The 11,969-nt window shown below is 36.1% G+C and overlaps 1 protein-coding gene across 1 annotated transcript; it reads right to left on the reverse strand.

The window, feature by feature from the left end:
- Positions 1-106: 106 nt before the first annotated feature.
- Positions 107-11,082, reverse strand: camk1ga (calcium/calmodulin-dependent protein kinase IGa). Its single transcript, XM_058761925.1, has 14 exons — positions 10,942-11,082; positions 10,149-10,295; positions 8,548-8,660; positions 6,385-6,510; positions 4,438-4,512; positions 4,212-4,350; positions 4,012-4,135; positions 3,629-3,704; positions 3,438-3,550; positions 3,184-3,262; positions 1,949-2,036; positions 1,526-1,833; positions 703-806; positions 107-621 (listed from the first exon to the last, which is right to left on the reverse strand). Exons 3-13 carry the CDS (start codon positions 8,631-8,633, stop codon positions 734-736), a joined length of 1,287 nt encoding a protein of 428 aa, XP_058617908.1. The 5' UTR covers positions 8,634-8,660; positions 10,149-10,295; positions 10,942-11,082; the 3' UTR covers positions 107-621; positions 703-733.
- Between the last annotated feature and the right edge of the window lie 887 nt (positions 11,083-11,969).

The following is an 11,969-nucleotide window of genomic DNA, read 5'->3' on the forward strand; positions in this document are numbered from 1 at the left end:
GTGCACACACAAAAAATATGCATACTGGAGATGATATAGTATGAGTAGTATACTAGCATGCAATTCCAAACATTGACATTAAAACACAAATGAATTCTCCTGGATATTATGTTGGTGTGTAAATCATTTTAATTTATGTTGTTTAATACAGACATACAGCAGCGTGTTTATGGATTACAGCAGGGCGTGTAATAAGCCCCTAAATAACAGATACAATCATCTTATATTCATATATAAAACATAAATATAGAGAATACAACAGCGAGTTTAAAATAAGAAAATAAGATTTAAACACAGTACTTAGCTTAACTTAGCTTAAAAACACTCAAACCTGCAGCCCTTCAAAGTAAAACAGTGGCACATATGATCCGCTCTTCCCATGATGCACCGCCATTGGCCCAAACACGACTATCGTTCATGAATATATGGATAATAATACAATAAATCTGCCTCATCCTGAATTCCTGAGAGAAATGACATTCTCGATCTCCTCGAAATGACACTTTCGCTAGTGAGAGATGAAGATTTGAGATGCAGATGTGTGTGCGATTGGCACTCGGCTTGTGACGGACCCCGAAACGTCCGTGAAAAACACACTTGATCATCCTACGAGCGCAGGATCTGACAGAGACACAGAAGACGAGACGTCACACACCTTTACTGTCATGAGACGCTCAAAGCGGCGACCCGAGCCCTACTCACTTCATTTGACTGACAGCTGTCAATCAGACCATTACATCAGAGAGCAAACCCCGGTCTGCAGGGACTGGCCCCGCCCATCTGTGCAACATGTCACACTGTCCGATCTGAAACACACACAGAACAAAAATCAATGAAATGAACTTTTCACTTCAACCAAATATTTAATAGTAATTTACCAGTAAAATATTACTTATAGAAGCACATGTAAATTAATATTTATATAACATAAATCTATATATGAAATATTATAAGCAATTATAAGCAATAAATTGCAATATAGTTGAAACATTTTTTTGTTGCATTAAACCATCTACAGTAAAAACTAAATATAGCCAAAAGGAAACTTCAGTGAACATTTTTGAGTGATGATGCAAACTAATAATTGAATCAGAGTTATGAATCGACTCACTGAGTCAAGTGAGTCGAATAGTGGATCAAGTGAGTCGATTCAATGAATCAAGAGAGCAGATTCGTTGGCTCGATTTAATCGATTCACCGAATCCATAGGATCTGTTCACTAAATCAATGCGTTGGATTCGTTGAATCAATTAAATCAATCACTGAATCAAATGTATGAAATGATTCTTTGGCATCAGGGATGAATCGATTAATCAGAGTAACTAAAATGGACAGCTGACTGAATCGAACTGATCAACTCAAACACCGTTTTCACATCTGAAGTTTAAATTTACAAACTATTTGAAATAAAATTGACTAAAACATTTTGAACATGAAATAATTGCAATTGCTACTGGTTCATTGAAATGCCTCAAAATGTTGGAAGGTCTCAATTACAAATATACTGATTTCATTTGGTTTGCACCTGTTGGCGGCGCAGGGCAGGTCGGACTCGGAGCGATACACGTGTTGCCCCGTCTCACAGATGACCAGCGCGTGCATCGGCTCGCTGTTGCAGGCCTTGAGTGGGCCCCGCCCCCTGCTGACATCAGCTTGAGGCGACAGGGTCATGTGACTGCACGAGGGGTTCCCATTGGTGTCCAGCTCGTTGGGGGGCAGGCCGGGAGACGAGACGTCCAGCACCTGGATGAGCGGGGCTGGGGCCGGAGGGTCAGCGTGGGCCAGCTGCAGCCGCCGCATGTGACTGACCACCACCGTCGCGTTAATGACCCGCTGAAACACACGCACCGTCAATTATTAAACCTATTTAACACTGTCAAGCTGCTTAAATAAAGGCGAATCGGACATCCGAAATCACTCATAATATATGATCTGCTCTCTCGCTCACCTTCCATTTGGATTTGACAAAGTTCTTCTGCATCTGCTCACAGACCGAATGAATGATGTTGTCATTGTGTGCCGTGTCTCCAATGATCCTGAACAAACAGAACATTTATTCATCAAACAGCGGGATTATTCAGAAATCACAAGACTTATTTATCAATCTGCAAGTTCATTTCGAAGTTTCAGTTTATTTGTAAACATGATTATTCATCATACGTACATTTTTCCAATGAATCAGTGTTTAATCATGAATGCTTTTCAAAATTAATATTTCTAAGTAAATCAGTTCTTAAATAAGTATTTTTCATCATTTGTGTATTTGTTTATTCATGAATCAACATGCTTATTTCAAAATTAACATTTATTTACGAATCTGCATGTTTTTATGCATCAGTTTATGAAAATGTATGTTAATTCATCACACCATGTTTTTTCATGAATCAGTGTTTATGCATGAACCAATGTGCTTATTTTTAAATTGTATTTTTATTAACAAATCTTTATACTTATGGTTCTGCATGTTTAATAAGTAAGCACTGATTTATGAAAAACATGTTTATTCATAAATCAATATATTTATTCATGTATCAGCATGTTTATTTGTTTATTCATGAATAAGTATGATTTTCCATCATACATTTGTTTTTTCATGAATTTGTGCTTATTCATAAGTCAAAATGCGTATTTCAAAATGAACGTTTATTTATGGATCTGCATGTTTTTATGCATCAGTTTATGAAAAAGTATGTTAATTCATCACATGAATCAGGGTTTATGCATGAACCAATGTGCATGTTTTTAAAATGTATTTTTATTTACAAATCTGTATACTTATTTATGAATCTGCATGTTTAATATATAACACCGATTTATGGAAAAACGTGTTTATTCATAAATCAATATATTTATTCATGTATCAGCATGTTTATTTGTTTATTCATGAATAAGCATGATTTTTCATCATACTTATGTTTTTTCATGAATTGGCGTTTATTTGTCATATCATGTTTATTCATAAATCAGTATATTACTATTTTATATTATTATACTATATTTTACATTATTATTATATAATATGCATGTTTTATGCATAAGTTTAAGCAAGAGTTAGTTTATTCACCATGGCTTGTTTTTTCATGAATCAATGTTTATTCACGAATACATTTCTTTATTCATATTTATTCATGACTCTGAATGCAAAACAGCACGAGATTCTGAGATTCTCCTCATGTTTCTCACCATGGATGACTGAGCGCTTGTTCGGTGGTGAAGCGTTTGATAGGGTTTTTCTCCAGCATGTGCCTGATGAAGTCCTTCGCTGCAGAAATCAAAAGAAAAGAGAGTTTAATCAATTATTATCAGGGGAAAAAAGACCTATGCCTGAATGATCTCTACAGGAGTTGATGCTGTAATGCAGCTGATGGCCTCCAGGTGGCAGTAATGCCATTTCATGTTTCTAAAGCTGCTGAGTATGTAAAGTGTCTGTGACGCACCTGACTCAGAGATCTCGTCCCAGTACGGTGAGTGGAAGGCGTATTCTGCCTTCATGATTTTGGAGAACAGGCGCGTTTCATTCTCCTCGTAAAACGGAGGGTAGCCGCTCAATCTAAACAAACACATAAGAGATTGAAGGAAAAACACAGCTGAATGTCTCTCAGAAGAGTCTACATGAGCCCAGACTCACAATATGTAGGTTATGACGCCGATAGACCAGCAGTCCACAGCCTTACTGTACGGTTTCTGACCCAGAACCTCCGGAGCTGAGGAGAAACACCACAATCATGAATATTATAAGCAACCTAACGGAAATTTAATTGAAATATTAGGGCTGCGGCGATAAATTGATGCAGAATCGATTCTTGGATAAATTCTGAGATCGCGATTCTCTCTGGAAACGATTCTGAGCTTATATTTTAACAGCAGATGGCGCTCTCGACTCGAGAAAGAATCGTGACGCATTCGGAAAATCTCCGAATTGATGCTGAATCATTTCTCAATTCGCGATGCATTGATTTATTTTCCCAGCCCTATGAAATATGATGTTTGATTGCATAAAAACGTTCGTACCAACATATCCTGGTGTTCCACAGGCTGTGGACATCACGCCATGATCGGCCATCTTGGACAGACCGAAGTCACTGATCATGATCTTTGCGTTCTCGTCCGGACTGTAGTACAGCAGGTTCTCAGGCTACAGATGGACAAAATCATGGGCGTTAATGACGATTCGTTAAAAACTCAAGCGTTAGGAGATGGTCTTCTCTCACCTTCAGGTCTCTGTGGACAATGCTGTTCTGATGCAGGTAGGAAACGGCCTCCAGGACCTGTTTGATCACACGGCTGGCGTCTTTCTCCGTGTAAACACCTCGATCCAGAATACGGTCGAAGAGCTCTCCACCCGACACCCTTCACACAAAAACACATTAAAACGATGCTAAAAAGATGTGTGGGATTGTGTTTGCGTGTATATTTCAGGCATTATCAAAGACGTACAGCTCCATGACCAGGTAATAGTGTGTTCTCGTTTCGTAGAAATCTTCCAGTGCCACCACATTATCATGCTTTATCCTGAAAGACAGAGAGACGGAGAGACTTAGAAGAATCCAGAATGTGTGTTTGGTGCTGGTTTGTAGTGTTTTGTCAGTAGTTTTAGGGTTTGTGGTCTGTGGTGTACACTGTGGAGTCAAAGGTGTTTGCGCTAATGGTCTGTAGATTTTATGGTCTGTGGTGTTTATGGTCTGTAGGGAGTGTTTAAGGGCTATCATTAGGGCTGAGTGAAAAATATTTATTTCTCTATTTTAATCGATTCTTATCTTTACGAAACAATATTGATTCTTAAATCCCAAGAATCGATTAGTCCAGCCTGTTTTCAGTTAATGAACGAAACATTGTAGCGTGCCTCCCATCTAATAAATCGCATTAAGCTTTGTGCTTTGTTACTTTTGATATGAACTTTTAGTATACTTTTAGTACAGTATTCAAACAAAAATACAGTTTTGGCACTATTTAAGGTGGAGTGACAGATTGCTGTAGCGCCTCAGTTCAAGAGAAGCGGCAGCACGAAGCACGCGTGAACTAATCATCTCCTCCGCTTTATTACAAGTTACAGCACAAAATAAACATGAATGAACATGCGAAGGTATGTTAAAAGAAAGAATTCAACTTACCTAAATCTGTATCCTGTCTCAAGTAAAACACCTTGCAAACAATGTCACATAGCTTCTTCAATGTTTAATTTATGTCTGAATAAATCCGTCATGTTTTATGGCAGCCACCATTTAAATGTTTATATTTCAAAAAACGAATTGGAGTAGAAATATAATTATGTAATTGTAACTTCATTATTATAAAAACTTGTATACAAGTCAGTTACTTTTAACCTTCAATATTATAGTAATGTAGTACCAACTGACTCTTATGTATATTTTACAGCATTAGTTGAGAGATTTTTTTTTCTTGCGAAAATTTGTACTGTACCTGATATATATCTAATCACTAATCGTTACTGAATTGAATCTAAACGAATCAGAAATCGAACCGAAAGCTTGTGAGTCAGAATCGAATCGTGAAATTTGTGTCAAAACCCAGCTCTAGCTAGTGGTCTGTGTTGTTTATGGTCTGTAGTTTTAGGGATAATGGTCTGTGGTCTTTATGTTAATGGTCTGTAGTTTTAGGGATAATGGTCTGTGGTCTTTATGTTAATGGTCTGTAGTTTTAGGGATAATGGTCTGTGGTCTTTATGTTTATGGTCTGTAGTTTTAGGGATAATGGTCTGTGGTCTTTATGTTAATGGTCTGTAGTTTTAGGGATAATGGTCTGTGGTCTTTATGTTAATGGTCTGTAGTTTTAGGGATAATGGTCTGTGGTCTTTATGTTAATGGTCTGTAGTTTTAGGGATAATGGTCTGTGGTCTTTATGTTTATGGTCTGTAGTTTTAGGGATAATGGTCTGTGGTCTTTATGTTAATGGTCTGTAGTTTTAGGGATAATGGTCTGTGGTCTTTATGTTAATGGTCTGTAGTTTTAGGGATAATGGTCTGTGGTCTTTATGTTTATGGTCTGTAGTTTTAGGGATAATGGTCTGTGGTCTTTATGTTAATGGTCTGTAGTTTTAGGGATAATGGTCTGTGGTCTTTATGTTAATGGTCTGTTTTGTTTATGGTCTGTAGTTTTAGGGATAATGGTCTGTGGTCTTTATGTTAATGGTCTGTAGTTTTGGGGATAATGGTCTGTGGTCTTTATGTTAATGGTCTGTTTTGTTTATGGTCTGTAGTTTTGGGGATATTGGTCTGTGGTCTTTATGTTAATGGTCTGTAGTTTTTATGTTAATGGCCTGTGTTGTTTATGGTCTGTAGTTTCTGTGATAATGATCTGTGGTTATATTTGTGATCTGAGTGTGTTTTAGGGCTCTGTGTTGTTGGCGTCTTGCTTTTTCTCGCACCTCTTCAGCACTTTGATCTCGTTCTCGAGGTTGGAATGGTGCAGCTGTTTCTTCTTCACACACTTGAGGGCGTAGAAGTTCCCCGTCTTTCTCTCTCGCACCAGGTAAACCTCAGAAAACGAGCCCCTGCAGAAACACAGTTAAAAGGAGATGAACATTTTAACCACACAGACAACAACACAATCTGTTCTGCAGTATGTGAAGCTCTAAATGCTGGACTCTCAGTGAGCTTTAAGTTCATTGCATGGAGATCAGCACTAATCCGTCTGCACAAGGCCGTGTTGTGTGTGTCCGGCCTGTTACAGTGCAGACTTGAACCCACCAGGTCTATCCTGAGTCCACCTGTCCCACGAATAACTGTCCTAGGAAGAGGATTACTGTGCGTTATATAAGAAACCCAGTGCCGCCCCTCATTACTGATTACCCCACAATGCTTTTAATCCAGAACACCACTGCAACCGCCTAGCAACATATTCTCACCACCTTCTCAAACCATCTATGTGTGAAAGCACACTCCAACAGCAAAGTTTATCACATTAGTTACCATTTAATTGATGATTGGGTGATTATGTGAGTCAGTCAGACCTTGCCAACTCTCCAAACGTGCTGTAATCAACACTAATGTGTACAGAATCCAATTACGGCACTCATTCTAGAAGTTATGAAAAATTCACCCATAATTTACAGAAAGCAGTCTATAAATTTAACACAATTAGCAAAGATTCGTCAGATTTAGTTCTCTTTTGGAGGCGTATATGTCCCTGTAGTGTACCTTGGTAAAGCCATGTACATTCACCCCTCAGTAATCCTTTAATTGACTCGTGTCAGGATGTTCTCTGATGTCCGTGTCTCATTCACCCGCAGATGAAGATTGACAGGTGCCAAAATGAGAAAGAAAATACGCGCTAGTGCTGACACAGTCAACAAACCACTATATCAACTTACCGATAACTCAAAACATTTCAGACTCGTAATGTCTAATAATATCTCATAAAGCTGTGTAATACCTCTTAATTCTTCTCTATTCCTCAGTATGCCTCGCAAAGCTTTGTAACACCTTACACTGCCATAATACTCCAGATTATTTAGCAGCACCTCATAATACTTCAAAACGTCTTATAACACTTCATACAACTTCATTAGAGCTTATGAAAGCTTCATAAAGTTTCATAACGCTTTATAATGCTTCATAGTGGTCCAGTATGTCTGATGAAGCTTCCTAACACCTTATAGTGCCTCATAAAGCTTCATAACCTTAATAATGTGTCATAAGATTTTAAAACATTTTAAAATAGTCTGTAAAGGTTCATAAAGCTTCCTAACGCTTAGAGATCCATAAAGCCTCATAACAACTCACACTTACATATCCCTTCATAAAAATCCTTTTTACTGCACAGTACACAAAGTGTCCTAACCGCTTATAGTGCAGTACATAACCTTTATTAAAGTGTTGTTAAGAGCTTATGGCGCCTCATAATGCTTCATAAAGTGTCATAAGAGCTTACTGTATATTAACCTAAAATTCATAGCATTTTGGAACACTTTATAATACGTCATAACTCCTCATAATGCTTCAAAAAACTGTACAGTTCCTCATATAACGGTTCATTAATGCCTTAACACATACAGCTCCATAAAGCTTCATTAAATTTCATAAACCTTCATAAAGTGTCGTAAGTCATAATAATGCCTATTGAACATCTCATAACGCTTCATAAAGTAAGCTTTCAGTTCCCTTGCCTTATTACAATTTATTAAGCTTCATAACACCTTACAACGCTTCATAACCCTTCATAAACTGTCATAAGAGATAACAGCGTCATAACAAACTCGAAATGCCTTGTAATGCTTCATAACTCTTCACAATGCCGTATAATATTATGTACAGTTGCTAAACGGTTCCTCCAGGTTTCTCTCATTAAGAAAAAGAGGATGAAGGGCTTCATTGATAAAAATGTCCCCTGGCCCTCAATCCGTTAATCTGTGTCTCAGGCTGAGATTAGCGCTGCTGTGGAACGCATGTGTCTCCTCTGAGAGGTAAAGCTGCTGATCCTGTAATAGCGCTCAAGCTGGCAAAAACACCTTCAGGAGCGCGCCACTGATTTCTGACTCAGCACACAGCCGCAGCATCTCAGAAAGAAAGAAAGAACGCTCCACACTTACGACCCCAGGACTTCTTTGAAGTCGAAGACATCCTTGATGTTGTTGGTGATTTTCTTCCAGCTGCAGTCGAACTCCTTCCGACCCATCGCGGCTCAAGCTTCACAAACCGATTCCTGCAGCAAACACATGTTAATTCACAACGACTCTTACATAAACATCACATGTGTGTCTGTCCATGCTCGCGGTCCTCCAGAACTGTGACTTTACTGTTACCTAAACGTGAATGTCGCACTAATGAACGTGAGTTTTAATCTCTGACCTTTGACCTCTCTATGTGGGTTATTGCATTATCTCTCACACTAATTAACTGTGGAGCAATCACAGACCACCAACTCGTCAAACAACTAAACATTATAGTTTTACTACACTGTAAAAAATATTATGACTATTTATTTAACACATTATTTGGCTTGATTCAATTATTATTTTTTATTTTTTTGTGATTTTTTATTTATTTTTATGGTATGTAACAAAACATGCTCAGGTCAAAGTGTCAAATCTAATTTTTGGTCCCAAATTTTTATCAAATTTACTGGTAGTCCAGTGCATGAAGAATTTTGGGGTGTAATATGTCAAAGTTTACTTTAGATAAATGATTATATAAGGTCCTGCACCCACTAGTAAAATAAATAAATAAATATCTAAAAATTATATCTGGTGTCTAATTTTTGGTTTGAATGTGTATATATATATATATATATATATATGTATGCTGCATGTTGTCAGTTCATGTTACACTGAAAAGAAATGATATAGAAACACTTTTCACTTATATTTATTTAACAATTAATTACAAAGAAACAGCAGGCAATTAAATTAACATTAAATGTTGAAGTAGCAAAACTGAAACAGTATTTTCTTTTAAAATGTAATGTACTCCAATAAACTTGTTTATAGTGTAACTAATTAATTAACTAATGAGACCTTACTGTAAAGTGCTACCAATTACACAATAACTTTACTTAATAAGATTAATAAGCATTATTATACAAGTTTAAACAGTTATGAATAGTACTAAACTTTAATGCATGCACTTTTCATTTATATGTGACCCCGGAGCACAAAAGCTGTCATATTTGTAGCAATAGCCAACAATACATTGTATGGGTCAAAATTATACATTTTTCTTTTATGCTAAAAATCATTAGGATATTAAGTAAAGTTCATGTTCCATGAATGCATTTAGTAAACTTCCTACCGTAAATATATCAAAACTTCATTTTTGATTAGTAATATGCATTGCTAAGAACTTCATTTGGACAACTTTAAAGGTGATTTTCTCAATATTTAGATTTTTTTGCTCCCTCAGATTCCAGATTTTCAAATAGTTGTATCTCAGACAAATATTGTCCGATCCTAACAAACATCAATGGAAGCTCATTTATTCAGATGATGTATAAATCTCAATTTCAAAAATTGACCCTTTGTTCAAGACTGAACAACTATCGATCTTTATTTTTAACGTTTAACATTTAAGGTCAAAATATTGACATCAGGCAACACTTACAGTTAAAAAATGGAGTTTAGAAAAAAAATACTCAGTTTTACACTGCTACAATAAATGAAACCAAGCATAATAAAGTCTCAGTGAAGTGTCTTACCTGAAGCGCACGGGACGAGTGAGGAGCCGACGAGCATCCACCTGCTCTGGAGCGCGAGCGGGGGCGGGGCCGAGGCGCGGGACGTCACCCGCCATCAGCCAATCAGAGCAGCCTTCCCTCGCAAACTCCGCAGTACAAAGAGGCTCACTTTAAAATTGGATGTAATATCTGATATTAAATATGCTAACTTGTGCTTTAATGATGAAAAACAAACGCGGATTCATTTTTGCTTAATTTATTTCGTGAGGAACTTCACCTATTCACCAATATTCACCTTTTGCTAGTTAAATGTAGTTAAATGCAATATTTGTGTTTTATGAGGGAGATGAGGCTGTTGAGTCACAACTGTTTGTTAGATAAAGAGTTCTTTTCGAAGCTTGAACATTTTTTAAGGCTTAAATGCAATGAAAAATGCAATAAAAGATGTATGCTAAAATATGCTAAATGCAATGTATAATTGTATGCAATGTAATATGCAATGTAAAATATGCTAAATGCAATGTGTGTATATATATATATATATGTGTGTGTGTGTGTGTGTGTATAGGCCTATGTATATATTCAGTTTGGTGTATATATAATGCCAAATGTAAAAATAAAAATCAAATTAAAATAATCAAAATAAATAAATGCTAGCCTCTGAAAGCATTCATCTATTTCTTGCACTGCTTTATAAATTATCCTGCTGATAAAATTTCAACACTCAAAAGCTTCTGAAGGGTCATAAACTGTTCAAATAAGATTAAAATATGTTATATGTTTGTGGTTTATAGCATAAGTGCGTGTGACTCACCTGTGTGAATCATTTCAGCGCTCATAATCTAATATAGTTCTGCATCATGCAGGAGTTTATCCTGTTTATCAGCAGCACTGTGTGTGTTTGTTCAGTCTGTCGCACTGCAGTCATTCACATTCACTCACTTCTTGTTAGTGTGCTAATATCTGTTAGATTTGATGATCTATATGTTGTGAAGTGGCAGATATGGACACACACAGAGCGTCAGTGAAGCACATGAAGCTGCATGAGCCGTGTGTGTTGGCAGCGAGTCTCGGCACATGGTCCGTCTGTTAGCCTGCGTTACATCATCAGATCTTCTGTCTTACACTTTATCTCATCATAATACAGCTACCATCATTACAGACTGCTCAGTCATCTGCAGCAATATAACGTGAGGTTATAGTAATGATAATTACATAACACAAAAACCTGCTTATTGCTGGATAAATGATATACGTATAAATGTTTATCTTTTTTTTTTTTATTATACCAGTTATTACAACGACCTAAAATGATGTATAATAATATTAATAATAAATAAAAAATACAAAAATGAATGATTTATCTTCATTCAATAGCCTACTTATATTTAAACATAATTTGACTTTTTTTTTTTGTGATGCATTGTTTTTCAAAATCAAAAAAGTTGATTATGAAGTCTTAAAAGACTTAAAAAAAACTTCATAAAACCATGAAATCAACAACAACGAAAAAAGTTCACTAATAAATAATTATCTTACAGATAATGATCTCTGCATCTGTATTTACCAAAAGTAGATGTTAAAGATCAATACTTTGCTTTCAAAAATATTTGAAGTATTTATTTCATGAACAAATAGTATTATATAATAATATAATATAAATGTAATATAACTATTAAAAATAATATAGCATTATCAAATTATTCTTATAATTTCACTCAGTTTATTAGCATTATTTTCTGTCATGCACGTTGTTTTTAAAGTCACTGATAAATATATATCTTTAAGATAACAATCTGTATGTGTCTTTATCAACAGCAGATGTTAGTTTAAGCACAATTT

Source organism: Onychostoma macrolepis, chromosome 22 (assembly GCF_012432095.1).
Source record: "Onychostoma macrolepis isolate SWU-2019 chromosome 22, ASM1243209v1, whole genome shotgun sequence".
NCBI classification, from domain to species: Eukaryota; Metazoa; Chordata; class Actinopteri; order Cypriniformes; family Cyprinidae; genus Onychostoma; species Onychostoma macrolepis.